Source organism: Botryllus schlosseri, chromosome 14 (assembly GCF_051294905.1).
Source record: "Botryllus schlosseri isolate E-star chromosome 14, Bs_hap1, whole genome shotgun sequence".
Lineage (NCBI taxonomy): Eukaryota > Metazoa > Chordata > Ascidiacea > Stolidobranchia > Styelidae > Botryllus > Botryllus schlosseri.
The window spans coordinates 19,708,340-19,730,325 of record NC_137249.1 but is presented as its reverse complement, the minus strand read 5'-3'; the positions used below and the strand labels follow the sequence as shown (position 1 = coordinate 19,730,325).

The 21,986-nt window shown below is 39.4% G+C and overlaps 2 protein-coding genes across 2 annotated transcripts; one reads left to right on the top strand and one right to left on the bottom strand.

Moving 5' to 3' along the window:
- Positions 1–924: 924 nt before the first annotated feature.
- On the bottom strand, positions 925–9,071 carry LOC145455798 (ras-related protein ced-10-like). Its single transcript, XM_080333817.1, has 4 exons — positions 8,259–9,071; positions 7,981–8,171; positions 4,960–5,178; positions 925–1,536 (listed from the first exon to the last, which is right to left on the bottom strand). The coding sequence occupies exons 1-4, from the start codon at positions 8,268–8,270 to the stop codon at positions 1,374–1,376; spliced, it is 585 nt and encodes a 194-aa protein (XP_080189943.1). The 5' UTR covers positions 8,271–9,071; the 3' UTR covers positions 925–1,373.
- Positions 9,072–15,039: 5,968 nt separating this feature from the next.
- On the top strand, positions 15,040–20,805 carry LOC145455801 (ras-related protein Rac1-like). The gene is made up of 4 exons (XM_080333820.1): positions 15,040–15,337; positions 15,418–15,608; positions 17,380–17,595; positions 20,398–20,805. Exons 1-4 carry the CDS (start codon positions 15,326–15,328, stop codon positions 20,561–20,563), a joined length of 585 nt encoding a protein of 194 aa, XP_080189946.1. The 5' UTR covers positions 15,040–15,325; the 3' UTR covers positions 20,564–20,805.
- Positions 20,806–21,986: the final 1,181 nt, after the last annotated feature.

Here is a 21,986-nt window from a genome sequence, read left to right as displayed (position 1 = left end):
GAATTTCTGAATCTGCACTGGAGCTATGAGCAGCTGAGCAGTGCATGGATATTGGATATGCGCCCTCGACGCACTGATGACTTTGAATGAACACATGTTGAAATGGCACCATCTAAAACTCACTAGGACAATCTCGCTGATTATATGCCTGACAGCTCTTAGGTTGAAACTTATAGTCCATTAAACAGTTGGTTTTTCACCTTAATTTCCAGTCAAAGATATGCTTAGATTTACCATCTACGGATTTGTGGACATCGGCAGGGTGTGGATAGTCTTCCCATATTCCCAATTTTATGACATCCTCTGTCAATTCATTGTCCACCAATTATCAAGTGTTTCAATTGAACTAATAATGCCTTACAAAAATCGGGGACAGTGAATAATAGCCATGGGAGAGTATCCATACACAATAATTGCTTCAGCGATCTAGCATGTACAAGAATTGTAATTGCGCAGCTACTTTCGGCATAGTGTCCTATACTTTCGGCGTTACCGCGATCGTCGACGAGATAGATCAATTGAAGCAACGTGAAGCCACACTGACACTGTCAGAATTCCAACATGCTGTCGAATACAAGACAATCAAACCGCTGACCAACTCCGAAGAAACGCTTATCTATCAGCGACAATTTTGCCACCTCACCATTTGAAGTAGGTTCCCATTGGAGATATCACTCCACTACGCAGAAACTCGTGGAGAAACACCTTGAGCCGCAGGTCATTACAAGCTTATAAAAATAAAAATAAAAGGCGTTGATGAAAATTGAAACTAAAACAAATCTGATGTAATTTTTTGATTTGCAACTATTGCCCCCAAAAGGAATATTATGTACCTCGGTTATACCAACATTTCATTATTCAAGAATAACATTAAAATGTATATTGCTAATACCTATGATTCCCTATGGAGATATGACAAATGCACAGGGTTGTGATTACTTGTAACTCATAGTCAACGTGCAACGGTGGCTAATCGCGATAATGTGAACACGGGCGACTCACAAAGAGGTTGCTATACCAGTGAAGGTCTGTATCAGTGGATGTAGTTTGTTCTACGCTAGTATAGTGCGGTTCGATTTCATCTGAGTATATTGATATGGCCTTACACGGGTAAACGCCGTATTTATAGTGATTTATGGATAAATACTCACTCATAAACATACGAAGCATGTAACATAGGCTATTTCGATTGCAAAAACTAAGTGATGGAAAATAGCACTGTAAAACATTATACATAAGTTAATCACTTCTGTAATTATCTTGACCTTGCCTGATGTTCGGAACGCTTTTTAGCAATGACAATACTACTCTGCAAATTCGTTTGAAAGCGTTTGGTAATTCTAGGTGTTCTCAAGACACCAAATATTCCATCTTCACAGTATATCACATCTTGTGGTTTTGGGTCTGTTAGCAGGGACTTGAACAGCGCGAACGGCTTCATCAAACACATTTTTCAATCCCTTTTGCGTTAGCGCGGAGCATTCGAGATATTTTGTTGCCTTTATATATCTCGCCATTTCCAAACCTTGTTGGTATCTAAAATTAGAAATTTAGAAATCACCAACGATGAAGCAAGTGCACCCATAAAAAATTAAATCGATATAAGGTAAAAATTAAATTTGTCAGCGACAATAAAACTCTTTCTTGGTCTCGATGCAAGTCAAGTCAGAAATGGAAATCATTTTGTGTGGTAGCTATTTTCAGACATAATTCAAGTCAAGTCAGGCTTTTGGTAAGGAAATACAAGGACGTACTTTATTTTTGTCCTTGATGTTTTTGCGGCATATACACCGACTCATGATATACATACAATAACTCGTTATATCGACAAGTCAGGATTCCAGGTCTCCAGGACCGGATCGAAATATAACGCAAGATTCAAATATGATGATGAGTGAAACTAAGCTTGTGAATGATTGTTGATGAATTAAGTTCGAAACGTTACGCTATAGGCAGAGGTCTCAAACACGCGGCCCGCCAGAGCATTTCGTGCGGCCCGCGACGACATTTTTGATTTTTAATAATTTGACAATATATAAGTGTCACATATATCTTTTCAGGTTATAAAGTGTAAATTCCATCTAAAATTGCTCTGAAGGCCTGAAACTATTCATCAAACTTCACTATCACATCAATTGCAAACGCTACCATGCAGTGTAAGATTCACTATTTCGCCACATTGTCACTTCATGATGATAAAACCTGACCCTTAGACGATTCGTGACTGAAATTTGTGAGTTGGATTTGGGCGCTACCTTTCTTAAAATTACTCGAACTCGGGCTGACTCGATGGAAAATTGAAAATGACTCGAGTGGACTCGGAATGCCGTGAATTTGTTACAACCATGGACGCAACAAACTAATCGCGTGTCATGGGAATAAATAAATCAGAAGGTCGCAGTTTGGTATTTCGCTAACTAAGCAAGTAGTTATGACAACCAGTGGTAATTTATTAGTTACACCTTAGGTCGCTTAGTCGCTGAACCATGTTATTAAGGCCACTTCAAATGAACGAGTACCGTAGTGGTACGCTCCAACGATGGGTCGTTCGGCGTTCCGACATTTCTATTACTAGGACGCATTCACTAATATATTGATGCTATATTTATATATTTTTCCGCTCCTATTCTCGAAGATATTTGACCATGAGATTAATAGCCTACTTATCATGAGTATACCCGAATCCCAGATTGGAATCACACTGCCCGACCCAAAAATGTTGTGATATCAGATCAGTCTCTATTATCAGTCTGTTAAATTCAAAATATCAAAAGGCGATAACTTTACTGATGACATCATACATTTGTCCGCTCATATTGTGTCTATATTTTATAATTAATATATATCAAGTACAATAAGAATTCTATTCAAATAGTTATAAATGTGATGATTTTTTCCTGCCAGGACTAAATTGATACAGGAGTAAATCCCATTTTAACGATGTGTGTTTATTGTCAGCCTGCTGGATCGGCTCACTTTCAGTAGGACAATTCCATCCCGTCAATTAAAGCCTACTTGGAGAGACATATAATACCCCTATATATGCTGCGGCCCGCGGCGTCGTCAAAACTGGAAAACTGGCCCGCGAGGACATTTGGGTTTGAGACCTCTGCTATAGAGCCTTCGCATGCCACATCAAATGTCGCATTATACGCACCGAACTATGTGTTGTGAATTAATTATATGCTGAAAGTTCGTTGACTGATATGACTAGTATGGTACACATAAAACAGGACCTAAAAATAGGGCGGCAAGATACCGCTACTTGTAATGTGAAATATATATGGTTTATGTATATACCATTCGGTTGAAAATGTGGGCATACGTGCCATTCATATATCCCGTAATGCCACGTTTGCGACTAAACGATTACATGGAAATGCAATCACGACTATTCATAATTATATTTAACTTCCTTGCTCTGGTCTTTTCTTGATATATAACCATGTTATATTATTATATGATTGCACAGCTTCATCACTGACAATTTGTCGTCCTCATTATCCGTATTCGTTCGAGCTGCGACGCATGCTGGCGTGGTGTCCAAACGATAGACTGGCTGCAGACTCAAATATTGAGTGTAAAATGGTGAAGACACACTTATGAGACGTTTTATATTTTTCACCTTTATGTTTTTGGGGCTTATACACCGACTCCTGATACACATACACACGATCTGTGCATATGCATGGCATGTGCGCATAATATGCATATGCCGCTGAACAAGGGAAGTACCGAAATGGCCTTGTAAGGCTGTCAAAGTCTTACGTCAAGTGACCCCTGCGGGAAGATCGGGAATTGAAACTATTTCAGCAAGAAATTCTACCATAACGAATAATGGTTCTAGTAACATAACCAGAGGTGGTAAAAGTAGTCACCCTCGCCACTCAGGTAGAAGTGGAAGTAACGCCGGAATTTCTACTCAAGTAGAAGTAGGAGTGGTGGTTCACAAGTAAGTAAGTAAGTAGGTATTGTACGCCTATCTTTGCCTAAAAAACTGAAAACTGTCAAGAAGTAGAAGTAGTCTAAAATCATAACTACTTAATAAGTAGTACGAGTAGGCAAAATCTACTTAAAGTACTTCAAAAAGTAGAAGTACTTCGTTACTGACAACCTCTGAACATATCACACGGCAAAGACCTGTACTCCATACGGATATTGCGAGCCGCAGTTACGAATAAAGCAAGCGTTTTACTTGTAACTTATATCAGCAAACGCCAAATTGCAATGAGTTGATATATGATTTGAAGAATGTTAAAGTTTCAGTTCTTTAATTCCTTACGCAAGGCTTCGTCGCGTCGCAGTAACGTTCAATGTCAGTTGACTTTGTCAGCACTAGGCCTACCAAACATCGGTTATATTAATCGGGACTGTCACGTCTTGCACCATCAAAAATCGTTTGAATCCAAGCAGCGGGTTTTCATAAATATAAGTGGTTACAAAATTCGTTATTTGTGAGTTTTGAGTGGTGAGCTCCGTGCATCCGGCATTTCCACAGTCAATAATTTGATACAGCGCACCATTATCTGCTCAGTGTATGCTTTGTAGGCGTTGTAAAACTAAAAGGTCGAGTGTTCTTACAAAGCCACAACTCATATACGCAAAGCCATATACACTGCGAATGTTTTTCAAAATTAATTGACCACACTTACGATTAATTGACAATGTTACAGTCGTCGTAATCCAGCACATTGCATTAAAAATTACTCCATGACTGGCCCTGTACCGAACGGGATAGCGTGAATAATTCAACACAGACCACATAACGTTTAGCAAGCTGTCACTCTGTTTCAACGACCAAACAGTCCCTTTTAGCCCGACGTCACTAAGTTGATTGCTTATAAATCTAAGATGTTGGAAGGCAGTAGCCTACTAGAATCCAAGAATCTATGTATAAATGATGTTAAATGGATCGTGAAAGAGCGTATATAAACCGCAAATACACAAGGGTAAACTTACGAAATCGGCGTGGTTCTTCCTGACAATTGTGTTTCAATTGTCGCATCATCGTCTCTCAAATCAACTTTGGTTCCCACAAGAATTACGGGTGCAGTTGGACAATGATGGGATAACTCGGGATGCCATTTGTCTACGATATTTTGAAATGAAGACGGAGAAGCGAGAGAAAAACACAGCAAAAACACGTCCGTTCCAGGATAAAAGAACATTTGTCGCAATCTGTGAAATAATCAACACTCTACACCAGTGGTTATCAACCTTTTTGTCATCGTGAACTCTTTGTTGCAAGAATTTTCTGGGAATAACAGCTTCAACTTGAGAAAGGCTTAGGCAGACATTATGAAGTTATACCCTGATTCAGTATTGTAAAGTAGTGAGTAGAATGTGTTTGCGTGAATTTTACGAGTGAAATAGTCATAACAACAGGGAGCAATGGCCCTGTACGTACAGCCTTATACAGCCGAAGTATAGACTTATATTACGGTAACTGTATATATTTTTAAACATAGCACCTTTGTGATGTCCTTAGTCATTTTGCGTTAGTCACGAAGATGCATATTGCGAGTTCGAGAGTAGCCATCTCCCATTAACTGCCAAAATTATTCGGCCCCTCGATCAGGTCTAATTTTTGAAACTGAGTTTCAAACTGGCCATTAATTTTCAAAAAAAGACTTTAATTTGGGTTAATTCACGAAATTAGTTCGGACCTCTTCGAGCTTGCCCCCCCCCCCCCCCAATTGGGCATTTGGAGGTGCGGCAGTTACGATCCTGTTCCTCACGTTACCCAATACTTTTGTCATCACATAGCACCAATTTGCTGGATAATACACACAGCCACACCATACGCCAGACAATCGCCTATAAGTACAACATAAGACGTATTGTGAACCGATACCTTTAACGCTCAAAATTTCGCGAAAGCGTTATTTCACGTCAAACTAGTCGTGCTCGATGCGTTTGAGACGCCATCATTGGCCATCCAGAGTTGAAATGATGTTTTGTGAAAAACACGCAATATAATTTTCGATAGGTTACACACATTCCAGAGCAGTTAACTGGTAACGGTAATTGGGCATGTGTCTCCGTGAATATGTAGACTGTCCTGTATTTAATTTTGAACAAATGTGTCTATTCTCAACCAAAAACCATTGGTCCCCACCGTTTGGGAACCACTGCTCTATACTGTAGTGGCATTGGCCGTGGGTATAAGCGCTGTAAGGCAGTGTTGGGATGACTCGAGTCATGACTTGACTCGAGTCAGACTTGAGTCAACTTTTTCGTATGACTTGACTTGACTCGAGTCACTTTGCTGAAATGACTTGACTTGACTTGACTCGGCGTATCAAAAATGTGGATTGACTCGTGACTCGGAGCAAAATTCACGAGTCAATTTCAAGTCATCAAGTAATCGGTGTCGATAAAAATCACTGTATCTTGCATATGTTCGGATTGTTCGCGAAACGCTGGTGTAACCCGTGACAGCTACCAATCATTCAATGGCCGTGCTTTTCACTGAGCCTCCATTGTTCTCTCACAAATAAATTGACCGCAAACGAAGTAATCGAGGCTTACAGCTTACGCTGTCGTAAACTAGTAGTAAAGTAATAAAATAGACAAATGTCTATTTCTGTTCTCACCTTAACCAAACCTCGTGTTTTATTGAAATTGAATTCGAATATACTTTATACTTTATATAGTCCTCAACCACTGGCGCAGGCTCGAATTGTATCATATCAATTTGTAAGTGGATAATATATTACATCTTAGCAATTCGTTTCTCTATTCTCTATTTTTGCTGGTAACTATGAACTGAGGCTGTGCAGTTACTTACGTATTTTAACAGTTCTACGCATATTGTGAGTGATACAGCGCCTTCTTGCATGCATATTTAACTCTGTAATCGTTCATCAGTTCAGAATCAATGACCACTCAATCTGTATTTCACACAGGTATCAAAATGCAATGACGTAATTATGCCTCATACTTCGAAAAGGCAACTTGACTTGAATTGTGACTTGACTCGTGACTTGACTTGACTCGACTTGACTCGAGTCACCTCCAGAAATCGAGTGACTTGACTTGACTCGAGTCACGGTCGAAATTCGATTGACTTGACTTGACTCGAGTCAAAATGTGAAATGACTCGAAATGACTCGTGATTCGAAGGTAGTGACTTGATCCCAACACTGCTGTAAGGAATAGAAGAGATGTGACTGGAAACGCAGACGGTGAAACTTGATTTATTTTAATTAAAAGAACATTTGGACTGCTCTGGAGGCCGTGGGCATTACGAGTCAGAAGTTTTAGAGCAGTGCCACGATAGACATTTGAATTATATACTTTGCGTAAGTATTATATTTCCATGAAACCGGCATACAACAGTTTCGCATTGACGTTTTCACCTCTGTGAAAAAAATATTTTGGAACCATTTTCCAGCTTTGAACTCCAACCAGAGCGCTCTTTTTTGCCTTATTCTATGAATTTGATTTCAATTTCACCGACTGGTGACCTTGTCCGTCACCTAATTGTGACTAAAGTGAAACCGCAACACTTCCGTCGTATCGTTATGATATGGTCGATGAAGATGACGAACATGTTTGACAATTGGCGTCTTTAGAAACTATTTTCCTGAAAGTATCTCTTAGTAAGATTTGATTTCCAAATTTTGTCAGAAGGGTGTTGGATAATACAAGCAGTTTTAAATCTACTCAGCCTTGCTTGGCAGGCCCGATGAAATCGTCTGTTGGGTCGGATGCGGCCCGCGGGCTGTAGGCTATGTTTGACAGCGCCCTGCCCCATATCATTTGTTTGACATCCCGTTTCATGTGTTAAGCGAAAAAGTAAGCAGTGAATACCTTGACAATTTACCTCGCAGAAACACTGCAAGAGTACGATTGGTAGAATTCGTTATGCATTTTGACCTTTTTAGAAATGGAAAGCGGAATCGAAAAGCATGCGCAGCGGTAATGCACATTTCAAACGCGTGAAAACTGCCGAAGAGTTATATACACGAGCGCCACCTGTCGAAATCGTCTTGGCCAGCTGTATCACAAATGTCGAGATGGATTGGCCGGTCATCGACTGTGACAAGGGGTGAATAGTCGACGATGAAAGACGGAATATATTCTCCGGGGAAAGCGTTGGTCATGAAGGTGGAGACTAAACACGTCTTACCAACAGTTCCATCACCTACAATCACGCATTTGATTGCCTAAATATAAACAAAGCATATCACCAGAAAATATCTCATGCTTGTCCGATGAGCAATACATGGCGCAAGACAACCTTCAAAACCCACCTGTATATGCATTCTACTCTTGGAACGTAGGAAACACGTCGTGTGGCTCAGCAATAATTGTTATATTCAATTAGCCATTCAACCGGCGACCTTGAATTGGAATCTTTACAAATTTTCGCTCTTTTCGCGAAATAATCTTGGTATTGAATGGACTGCAATTAAATTCTGTAATATTGACAATATTAGAAACATACGCCATATAAGCGTCAACAAGCCCACGATGTATGATAGAATAATGTGCACTATCATGGAGTCGCCTACTCAGGCAGTGGTACACATCGAAAATTGGGCATGGGCAACAAAATCCTAAATCGAAACAAATATGATACATACATTTTCATGTGCGATTGACAGTCCCAAGGTCATAAATTACCGAGTAAATCACCAGCCATTATCGCTTGTGGTACGGAGAAGAATTGTAATCCACCCGAAAACAAAAATTAACTGACTAGATATCTATTCAATGGAGTCTGGCATCAGATAATCGTTTCACGGCTCGCTGTTTCGTCAGGGTTCACACAATCATAAACTTTCACTTTCACAATGTTTGAAGTTGTCTACGTTATGCATTCAAAAGACAACAATAGCGATATAGTACGAAATACGAGAGACCGGATCCATTCCAAATCCTTGGCACTTTCAAACCACGCGTGGTGCAAGCGAGCGTTGGTAAACTTATGGTGTACAACGACCTCAAATGATCTGATGATAGCCTAATAATACTATGCATAGGTATACATTTAACGATCATTGACTAATCTTCATTAACTTCCAAGAAATATAAACCAGCAACCACCACATAACCTGACCTCGTTTTCCGCCAAAGGACGGTGGCTCGTACTATATTATATGACCAGCGGCGCGAGAAATCGATTATAATTGTAGCAACAAATCGCGGTGTTTTCGATAACCGCCAGGGAAGTATCGGTTTCTAGTCAATTGAGTAATGTATGTATCGCTTTGCGATATTCATACGCCCGCGTGCATTTGTTTTCGCTTGGTGTAATTTCATGCTCTTTTAAGCTTCCTAAGGTCCTGGAACTGCGATCTTATCGAAGCACATAATAATTTGATCGATAACATCTATTCCAATCAAATTTACAGTACGGAATTCTTTGTTAGGATACTGCATGCAATAATACCTTTGACCCGCTGCAACAACTACTACATCAAATCATCCGTGTTATTGCCAAGCACCCACGGGGGCCTAGATGTGCAACTGATAAATCGCTACTCAAAATATTTGGTGTACTAAACATAGAAGATATGAGGAAGCTAGAAATTGCCAAGTTTATGTATCATCTCCATTGCGGTCATTGTTCCTCAAATTTCAACGACTACTACACCTCGGAATCAAAAGCACACAACCACAACAGACGCGTGTCCTCGAAGAACAACTATACCAAATGATTAGGTCGGAATAAAAGAAAACGCAGCGCGCTATCAAGTATGCCGGACCTGTAGTGTGGATCAGCATCTCGCCGGCTGTCCGACAGTCGTCGAGCATGTCCGCATTCAAATCGAGATACAAGCAATTTATGTGGTGAGATAGCGTAGTTGTATAATCTCAAGTAATCGTAATCGCAATCGATTACATTCGAAAAAATTCTGCAGTAATCGTAATCGTAATCGACTACTTCCCATATCTAATCGATTTCTCTGTGAAAGAACGATAACTTTTCATTTGTACAAGGACTATATGACATAAACTGAACATTTGTGAACAGGAAGAGATATTATGCCAGGTTCGCCATAGCACAAACATCTGATTTTCAAACGCCATTGCTCATTAATCCGTCAGAAGCAGCCTATATTAGCTTTGCGCGTCATTGCGTAAGTAGGTAGTAAGTAAGTAGTAAGTAAGTGGATTAGGATTAGGATTTGAAAAAACAGGATTTGTGAAATTTTGTCGGATTTGAATTGCATTAGGATTAGAACATTTTTTTCTGGGTGGATTAGGATTTGGATTGGATTTACCGATTTTCTGGGAGATTGATATGTCAGGTGGCGAATGGCGACAAACTTTATTCAGATCAGTTATTAATGCACGTATGGTACACTATACTAAGGTAAACTCGGTGCAAATGAACATGAGAGGTGCAGCCTCTGCTAAGTTATCTTAAATCAAGAGAATCGTTGGTTGTGAAAGAAAAATTTCCAATCCCTCCCTTGCATAAATTAGCATTTTTTCTGAATTTCAAGTTTGAATCGGATTAGGATTGGACATGGACTTGAATATGAAAAAGTTCTTTCAAACGCCATTGCTCATTAATCCGTCAGAAGCAGCCTATTAGCTTTGCGCGTCATTGCGTAAGTAGGCCTACGTACCAGAGATGAGCATGGATTAGGATTAGGATTTGAAAAAACAGGATTTGTGAAATTTTGTCGGATTTGAATTGCATTAGGATTAGAACATTTTTTTCTGGGTGGATTAGGATTTGGATTGGATTTGCCGATTTTCTGGGAGATTGATATGTCGGGTGGCGAATGGCGACAAACTTTATTCAGATCAGTTATTAATGCACGTATGGTACACTATACTAAGGTAAACTCGGTGCAAATGAACATGAGAGGTGCAGCCTCTGCTAAGTTATCTTAAATCAAGAGAATCGTTGGTTGTGAAAGAAAAATTTCCAATCCCTCCCTTGCATAAATTAGCATTTTTTCTGAATTTCAAGTTTGAATCGGATTAGGATTGGACATGGACTTGAATATGAAAAAGTTCTGGATTAGGATTTGGATTTGAAGCTTCGGATTTGGATTGGATTAGGACATAGAAATTTCAAATCCGCTCATCTCTGGTACGTACGTCGTACATTAGTGTGATTATAAGAACACCTGCCGTGCTGTATATCAGGTTTAGACGTTTCACGCGCCACTACCTCGTAGCAGTATAATAAATCTCTGGGCGTGTCATCACAAATCATATGTATGAGTTAGGTGTGAGTGTCGTGAACTCCGGCGAAACACCGAGACAGGCTCGATGCTCAATATAAATGCCGCTAGGTCATTTCTTTTCATCTCAATGCCGTTGTTCCATCGATACATATGCTTTATTCCCACTAGCTTAGCTTAGATTGGGAAACAATGGTAAAATCAGTGGCGTAATTTTATGTATATCAATCATATAAGTTTTAATGCGAGGTCATGTGCAATGTGCATGCTGATACTCATACGTTATGGCAGTTAATCTCGACCAATAAACCGGTTACCCGCTATTTACTGTATACTTTGTAATGTTATTGATTGAGTTAATATATCCATAGATAGCATTTAAAAAGAGCAGGAAATACACCAAGCGAAAATGTATAAAGGTGGGTGCATGAATACAGCTGCTTGAACATACCGAATGACTGATACGTCCCGGCATCTATACATATCGAAACACCGCGATTTGTTACTACAATCGAGCTATCATGGAGTCAATCATAATAGTAGGGTTACTAAACTCTCGCTGAAAGCGGTTGGTGATTGCGATTGCATATTTGTAGTTCCTAAAATGTTACTGCAAGTTCGTGAGGTATACTGAAATGTACGGCATCTTATTATCAAGCTATTAATATATACTCTGAGAAATAGTTTAATTGGTGGCGGAGTAAACCTATCCTTGCGGTTGTAGAGGGCAGACTTGGACAACAAGATCAGTAGTTGTGTAGTTCTCAACCGCAGTTCCGCGGACCGGTGCCGATCCATGGCAACTTTCCTGTTGGTCCGCTAATTATATTACAATTTCCCACATCTCAATCCCAAAATAAAGCAAGTTCAAATATTTTTCATTAATTATAGAAATAAAATATCAAATTTTGAATTGATTCAGAATTTTGGAGCTTATTTCTCTGCACGGTATCGTAATAGAGAGATATGGTCTACTTAGGGACGTTATAGGATGTACGTCAAAATGATGCAAGTATTGTACGAAACTGTATAAAAGAAGTGTATTACTAGTTTCGGACAAGGTAGGCTATATGTGAAATCTACGTAGACTTTTCAAGAAATTTGCTAAAATTGCGACAGTGCAATTTAGTGACACTTGATTGAATAATAGAGGTTATACAAATAGCAAAGTCATATTTATTTCAAAGAATACCAAACAATCACAATCAAGTTCAGAGGTCTCAAACTCAAATGTGCTCGCGGGCCATTTCTCAGTTTTTCATGACGCCGCGGGCCGCAGCATCAATCTTAGAGAGAGAGAGACCAAAATACATAAACCAAAATACATAACACGTACGGCAGTGGTGGTGGTACAGAAAATATGCATGCACAGTATTCGGTATTAGATAGGAATGATCGATAAGACCGTGAAGGTCATCTAGTCTGATCACACCAGCATCAAACAGGTACACTTGACTCTAAACAGTCTGGCTGTAAAAAATGTTACGGTAGTTAAAAAAAAAATAAGATAGAAGAAAAATTAAACGATGGTAGCAAATGATCAATGAAGCAATGTCTGGGCGAGGTAGGGCAACAGTGTTAGTGTACCGACAAGAGGTGATCAAGTAGGGCTTTTTTGAATCTATAAGTCAATTCACGGATATGTGGTGGTAATGCATTCCAGATGATAGGTCCCGAGTAGTCGATGGACCTCTTAGTTAGGTTGCTATTGGGTGGGGGTAAGTAGATATTTCGTTTAGACGAGGATCTCGTGTAATGGGAGTGGACATTTTTAGCAGGCATGAAAAAGTCATCAAACACAGGAGGCAAACTATTGGGAAAATATTTGTGAATGACTTTTGATACTTCGAAGCGATAGGTCGTCAACTTAGGGATATTAAATGTATGATATCAAAGTAGGCATCTATTTGACGGGACGTTGCAGATATAGGCATTCTACAAACATCGTGGAAATGTAATTTACTATTGCATTATTCACGCTTGACGCGAAAAAAATCACATTTTCAAATATTTGAATAAAATTGTTTTTGTGCCGGGCATAATTTTTCTATTTAATGAGTTTATAGACATCATACGAGAGGAGGCACCATGACATCGTAAAACTGTCGGGTTATAATATTGCATGTAGTGTACCTTTGACGTGCCACAATCTTATGTAGAATATTTTAAAATCGACTGAAGATTGATCTGATATCAGAGCATTTGAGCGGTGTAGCGTAATCCTGGTTTTGATAAAGTCGTGGTGAGTATAGGCTATTGTTATTGTCATTGCCAAATTCAAATTAAATCAGCGTTAGCTTTTGCCTTCGAATAGTATTGGAACATATCAATAACAACTAGAATACAATTATTATTGAGTCATAGTAATGGCACTGCATCTTAGCGATCGTACCCCCTGTGCCTCTAATGAGATTTCTCGTAGCCTCAGTCCATTTTTAACACAATTTCTCATGGTACCTATATTAAAATCAGAAAGCCGATTCACATAAAATCGCTCGTAGCGCGAAGACTATTTTCCAGCATATATGCCTAATTCCATATTGCATCTCGCACATCCTGATGTGGTGCTTCGTACCCCGATGGGGTCTATGGACCATGGTTTAAAACAATGGAATAGAAATGTCCAATCGACGAATGATTCATAGGTGTTACTATAGGTTACAACTGTATAGCGTACTACTACGCTACTCGCCACCGATAATAACATAAACAAAGAGAACAACAACACCACCAAACATGTAACCAACTATACGTCACGGGGTCATATAATGTCAATGGTTGCCATACAGGCCTGATTAGATAGCTATATACCCTACGCAACGCAAGCTACGACCTTTTGATATATTACTATTCCCCATGACAGTTGCATAGATTGTTACGTCCGTAGGATTAACAAGTCCAAGTTCCAAGTTCCAGAGTTCCAAGTCCTTCTCTGATTTTAACGTTCGACCCGACTCAACTCGAGTCATTTTTATTTAATCACCCAGTCAATCCGAAATCGAATAATATTACGAGAAGGTCGCGCCAAACCAAATCACAATTTTCGGTCACGAATCATCAACGGGTCAATTTTTATCGTCATGAACTAGAAATGTGACGCAATAGTTGATCCTCTACCGCATGATAGCTTTTAAAAGTGATGTGATAATGAAGTTTGATGAGATTTCGGTGATTTTTAAAGTACTTTTAGCGTTAAATTTAATTTCTTATATCTAAAAAAATATATATTGTTGAATACTTGAAATTCCAAAATGCCGTCGCTGGCCGCACAAAATGCTCTCGCGGGCCGCGTGTTTGAGACCTCTGATCAAGTTAGTCGTCTTAAACATGACTTTGTGAGCTTCGTCTTGCAGAAGCTCCAATAGAACCACGCAAAAATATCTAGTATCGAAAAGGCAGCATTGAATAAGGTTCCCAATATTACAGTTGAGTGGCATACATTTGTCGTAATGAAACTTTAGTTAATTTTGAATTTTTTAGGTATAGTTACAATTTTAATATTAGTCGAATTTGTAAAAAGTGTGTAGCTATACAATTCTAATCTACTTTGGAAAAACTGAAAATAGTCTAGTTGTCTGGTAGAGAGGGACAAGGTTTTGACAAGCAGATTACATCATTTTTCACTATATCGCTGTTATTATCTTTCGATTGCATGTAATAGTCAATACCAAAGAGGGCGAAATTAATTTTTTATAAGCAAAGACCGTGAAAAAGCGTTGAATGAACTATTTGACAGCTGACCTTCTCCATATCGAATGAGTCAGCTTATGTTCGTTTTCAGGCAAAATTACTATACTTGTTTGTATCTCCAGCGGTGTTGGCACGCCATTTATTCGGTAATATATATCTTGACGGATTGCCATTACATGGAAATATTTTCATCATTGATGTTGCCATTTGGGTCTGCTGAACAACCCATGTGTCCTCAAGTATTTAATTTCTCCACTATATACTGTATGAGTATAGAGACCAACCTCATGTCGACAGAGTTAGTGTGTTCGTATAATGCATATTATGTTATTTTTACGTCGAAGTGTGGGCTATACGCTCATGGGGTGTAATGTTTATATTATAATCAATATTGCGGGATTCATCACAGTTCAATTCAAGCTGAGCGTAGTAGGCAGTTTCATAAATAAATACTTGTCGCGTGTTTCCATTCCAGTAGTAAAATGCAGCAGCAGGTGAGTGTCAGAATATTGCATCGCACCACGCATTAATCAGCGGATAAGAGGGAGATATTTCCTGCTTCGTTTGCGTTTAGGTAATCAAATGCGTGGTAGTAGGTGATGGAGCTGTTGGTAAGACGAGTTTACTTATCAGCTACGAGACAAACGCTTTTCCCAAAGAATGTACCTCGACTTTATCCGAGCCCGTTTCAACACAGGTTATGGTGGATGGCCGACCAATCAGTCTCAGCATTTGGGATACAGCTAGCAAAGAGGATTACGACAGGTGGGATGCGTGTTTAACCCGACAGATTCGGTTTTCCACTTCGAAACGGTTCACATTACATAGAGAATGTTCTTAACCCATGCTTTCGGATTTTTTGGCATAAATTGTCAAGATGTGGAATATTCACGTTTTTCGCAAGGCATAGAGCGTTTCTCAACCTTTACTAATGTGGCGAACTCACATGCAAGCGTTACGCGACCCCAAATGTTTGCTGAGTCACAAAATATAAAATCCACCGCATTACACATCTTAACTGCCTAACGTTATCATAGAATACCGGTGGACAAACTGTTCATTAACAATAGTATTAAAAGAACAAAACCAAAGTATTGTAATATATATTTACTGCAAATCAGCCTGACATCTGCTGCTCTCTATCAGCGTGTTCATCGTGTTATCGTATTGTTCGCTTGAAATGCAAAAAGGTGATAGCAATTGCCTGATTTCCAGGGCAAGTTTTTGTTGCACTAAAATCGCGAGAAAGTTGCACTTAATTTTCACAAATGTTGCAGTAAAATTGCATTTATAATTTATAAGGGTATGAGATACTCGAAAGTCTCCGCTGCATAAACTAGTTCCTGCAGAGCTGTACAATTTTATACTTCACCATTTAACGGACGGTTTCAATACAACATCCATTGTAGTAGAATATTTATTGAACTCGAAGACTTTTCCGGTGCCTCTTTTCAAGAGTTAACGGCACAAGGTCTGGCGAAACCGCTAAAAATTACATGTATTTACATAATGTTCAGGCACGGTCGTGCTTGGCAGGGGTAGTTGCACTTTTTACTTGCAAGCCATTGTGTCATAGATAACAGTGAAATGCAGCTAACCCATCATATAGCTCTTTGTTATGCAAATTGAAGAGAATGGAACGATACTAGAAATAGTTTATGGCATGTTTTCAAATCAATCCTTTACATTTTTAAGCAAAATTTGATAAAAAGTTGCAGTAAAATGTGGCACGAAAAACAGAGAACAGTTTCAAAAAGTTGCACTATAAAATCCCTTCAAAAACCTTTAAACTTCATATACATAACATATATTCTGAGCAGCCTATCTAAGAAGCTGTCGGAAGCTGTAAAAAAAAAGTTGAAAAAGATAAAAAAAACTTGCCCTACTAATCAGCTTGTAAATATCGGAGACACAATAGACATTTCAGAAGGACGGGGTTTCAACTTCAAACCACAACACCCCATGCGTACACCACTGCACACAACTGTCACAATTCGACTATGTACTAGGCCTAATTGCAAGCAACCAACGACGGCCAAGACGGGCGTATTGTCACAAATCATAGTGTGAGTTTAGGGTGTGTCTTTAGCTCCAGAGTATCCGTGGGGCTGACGTTTGTTTTCATGCCCTAAATCATCCCATTCCAGAATCCCGTTCGCTAATTTCTTGTTTTAACATTTCAATTGTCGACCTCAAGACCTTAGTATTTTGTGTCGTTATGGACTCAGTCGTGTGAAGGTAGTCTCAGTCGTTCAGTACCGGACATAGTAATAAATGTTTTGATTGGTCCAAGGAAAAAATGTCTGGCCTTTTCCGTAGACCGTACCTTGGTATTGGGATCATCGCTATATCGACCCCTCTTCAATTTTCCCGAAATCGCGCTTGCTACCACCCCAGTAGTAACTGTTCGGTAGCTGTTAAACGTAATCGATCATTGCAATAATAGAGAGAAGCCGCATCCGCTCTTGGCCTCGGTGTAAATGTGATGGACCCTTGATTATTTCAAAGATATGTGAAAGCCGTAATTATTTCACAGATTGCGTCCACTATCGTACCCACAAACGGACTTTTTTATTTTGTGCTTTTCTCTCGTTTCTCCGTCATCATTGCAAAATATTGTAACCAAATGGTACCCCGAGGTATCCCATCATTGTCCATATACCCTCGTATTTCTTGTGGGAAACAAACTCGATTTGAGGGACGATGATGCGACAATTCAAAAACTAATGGCGGAAGGAACCGCACCGATTTCGTAAGTTTGCACTCGTGCTTATGTTGTTTATTCACTTATGCGCGATTTCCTCGACATCATTCATACATATGTTGTTCTGATTTCTTCCCCAGGCTTCGAGCACCATTGACTTATGCTATCCGCTTGCCTCATCGGGCTAGGAAACAGTTTGGTAACTGGTTGCTAAGTGTTTCGGGATCTCTATTCATTTACTCACGAGCTTGTCGTGGTCCAATCGCCTAAATGTAATCTTAATGATAATATAATCCCTTAGTTAGGCAACTAGGGCCATTGCAATTTGGTTACGGTATATTGATCTGACTGCCACATATCGTTGCATTTACACGGCGACTATTAGCCCATGCTGGTATCAGCCCTACACACTCCAAATTTCAAATAACTGTATTTTCCCACTTCCCACCCTATCATCGAGTCCCATGTTTGACGTGTTCCAAAGCAGTCAACGACGGCCCAGCATATCTGCCACAGCACATCGTTCAGCGGATATCTGTGAATTTCGGCCAGGAGAGGCAAGTGATGCAGTCAGTGCCTTACCTGTCGCCAGGAAGATTGTGAAACATTCAATGGTTACAACATCAATCATGATCGGTATTTGCTATCGATGTTCCTGGAATACTAAATTTTGAACAATTTTGCACCAAAAATAACGCAATTTACATAGCGCGAAAAGAGAGGTGAGGCTCAGCCTCCCGCGCTATGTAAATGGCGAGATATGGGTGTACAAATGTACATAATTTAGTCTTGATAGTGAAATTCACTCCAAACCGCTCATGGTATATAATTATTAGTATTAATAGAATGTTATTGTCGCAGTGATTCCGTAAATTTCAAAAATATTGATGTCAGATCACAATGACCATCTAAAAATCATAAAGAAATGTGAAATTCGGCTTTGTTCCGTATAGCGCAGAGAAACAATTACCATATGAGTAGTGCATGTATAGTGCGGAGCGAATACATTCCTTTACGGATGTTGCTGTCTAGCTGTTATGTATTTTCCATCCATAGCTATTACCTTCAATTGAGGATATATAGTAGCTTCTTACGTAGCCTGCGTGTGAAGAGTGCTAATGTGTTATAAAAACAAGTCACCAACTGAATCAGATACCATTTGTTGAATATATAGTTGTGAATCTGACTCTAAAGGGTTATCTGCAATCATCAACAATCCTTCACTTACTTTTTGTCCTGTAAAGGAGAATACCGCAAACATCCAAAGTCCTATTTGATTATTGCGTAATATTTCGATGAGGTCGCGGAGAGAAAAGTGACTGCCGTCATCTGAAAATACGCCTCGATATCAAAGTATAGGCCTACATCTAAAATCATAGATACAAAAACTTGGTAAAAGTACGTCTGAAATGATGATACAATGTTGCAACAACATGTGAGCCAAACAAAAGGAATCCTTTGATTACTTCAGTCTCATCGTTGGCTTTCATCGGGCCTGGCGGAGGTAGTACGTAGTATAGGTACATCAGGGGCGGCATTACAAAACAACTACCGCACTGCGGAATCAACATTTACCGTCACAATTCGAGAGAAGCGGACAATCGCCATTACAAAACCCGCAATAACGATGTCTTCGAGAGCATTTTTACCGCTGACATTGACTTACCGCAAAACGTAGGAATCGAGAGAAAACGTGAACGATCTGCGTCACGAACGTCACTATCCGCGAAGTTCGGTATTACAAAACTGAAATTAGCGCAGATTTCTCGCGGTAACTTACCGCTTAGCTTCTAGCTGGCGGAGTTGAATCCGCGCTGGAAATAGTAGATTTTTGAACTGCAAAATCTTAATATTCTACTTCAATAAAGTAAAGAAGTGAGGCAGTAATCGATCTAAAAGGGCATGTCCTGTAAGTTACCCAATTGGGTTATATTTCGTAGGCCTAACTGTTAGTAAAATCAAGCGAAATAAGGCAGTGGCGATATATAACGCTTATGAACTGAGTTCTTATATACGGACCAGTAAATGCGGGGACTGAGTAGGCTACCTCGCCGTTTAAAGCCTGTATGAATATAACGGGGGCTTGAGTTCTATGTAGGAAGCATGCTATTATAATCTTGAATAGATTTATTTAATATCCACTTTTTAACTTTATCTAGAATATCCTGTGGTCGCCTTGCCTGCTGCCGAACGGTAGAATTCAGTCCGATTCGGTAGACTTATAAAGTCGTTGTGAATTACGATCAGGGCCATGTTTCCAGAATGTTATACATGTATTGCTCCAACTGTATTATCCTCATGTGAAGTTAAAACTCAATGCACGCTTGATACTTGACGCAGCGGCCTAAAGCAGACAAACTATAATGTACCATACGCCTGTAATTTTGTTCTCTTCGGAGCAAATACCACAATCAATTAGGGTATTTCCATTTCCCTGTGTGTGAAAGATTATCGCAGCTAAATTACAAATCGTTGCTGACCACACAGCATTATAAACCCTCATTTGATGTCATCTTTTACTGAGATTATCGACTTGGCGAAATCACAAATTAGCGCGTTGATTGCGAAACGTTGTGTTGCGTCTGGAATTACGAGAGTTTACGTGAGTTCAAAGCGCTCTTGCGTGAGCTGGCCGCAAAATGTTTTGAAATACCAATTTTAACATTATGCGGTAATCGCATTCGAGAGAGCTCGTTACCGCTGGCGGAGATTCTGATTTACCGCATTGTTTTGTAATGCCCCCCCAGAAGTACTATTGTCGCTGACGAAACTAACTTCTACTTTACGTCGAACTTTTTGACTAATTATGCTTGTTCCATGATTAGTTATACGACTACGCTCTCATTTTAGATTCCAGCAAGGTTTGGCAGTGGCGAAAGATATAAAGGCAACAAAATATCTCGAATGTTCTGCGTTGACACGACAAGGATTGGAAAATGTGTTGGATGAAGCGGTTCACACTATTTTAGTGCCTGCTTCCAGGTCCACTCGACGCAAAAGATGTGATATACTGTAAAGATTGGAAATTTCGTCCCTTCATAACAAAGCCAAAGACAAATGACACCTGATACGATCCACTCTCAAATGTGTCAATACGATTAAATGCTCTCTAGCGAACATGAAAAATGCTATTGGCATGATCGAATAGAATTTTAACTGCAACTACGCTTCAACTACGTTATCTTATTTGAGATGTCATCCCATGCTGGTGACGTCAAATATTGTGATGCGATTGTCAATATACAATGTTCTTTCCAATTCTCTACTAGTTGCTGACGATTACCCCTGACGACTCTCAGGCGAAAATATTCGGGTCCATTTCAGCATGAATATATTATTCATTGTATATTGCAGTTCTGTACCTCCATAAGAAGCTCTTTAAAACCAAGAATCCTAATTACCGCGTCTGTGAAATCAATGAGCATGAACATATATTCCAGTGACAGATTTTGCAACTGGGGAGTTACATTGCTCTAAAAATAACTTGAGCATTTGGGGCTGTATGTATGTATATATATATAGGGGGCAAAAAACAAGGTAATGACCAGGTCATAAAGCATTAAGTAAATAACGAAGAATTCTGAAGATCCTATGCCGTAGGCTCATGTAACAATGAAGGGTAAAAAAATTCTTTCCTAGCCTTCCAATATCTCAAAAGGCCTGAAATTGTGCACGCAAATTTTCAAATCTTTTTCCACAAATTCTTCCAGTTTATACACATCAATGTTAACGCACACATACTCAGACCCTCTTTATTTGTCAGCTGTTGTCACATTATAAATTTTAAGCAGTGAATTACATTGTTAACACATGCTGCAAAGCGTATATGTTGATATTAGATTGCATCCCGAGCTTTGTGTGGCTTGGTGAATAGTCTTGCCGTTTTGCTAGCTTTGCTAGCAGGTCTTACGTTTCAGTCTAGTCTAGTGCAGTGTTTTCCAACCAGTGGGTCACCAAGCTATTCCCGGAGGGTAGCAAAGAAATTCTAAATGTTTAAGTTTGGTATTAAATTTACCAAATATTCCAAACACCGTATATTTTCAAGATTAGGCGAGCAATTACACGTTCTCCTCCTCCAAATTGTATTGTTCTTTCATCAATAAGCGCCACAAGCCACGTTCCCGTGCTTACAATAATTCGTGAGTTGAGCTCTGGTGACAGTTATTTTGATTGGAGCGTGAAATCGGACAGTGCGTTATTGTGTATCGAATCGTATTGTGTATGGAATCGATTCCGATTTGTCGCTATATAATCAGCAAACAATTGCCGCTACGCAAGTTACGCACAACGACTTTGTGTTTGAAGTATAAACACAAATTACTGATAGGATACAGGCTTTCTCGTTTGTTATTGTTATTCAAAATGTTTTTCGACTACAATGGTTATTTACACCAGGCCGATATCCTTTGTTTGATTCCGCATCTGCCGACTTCGAGCAC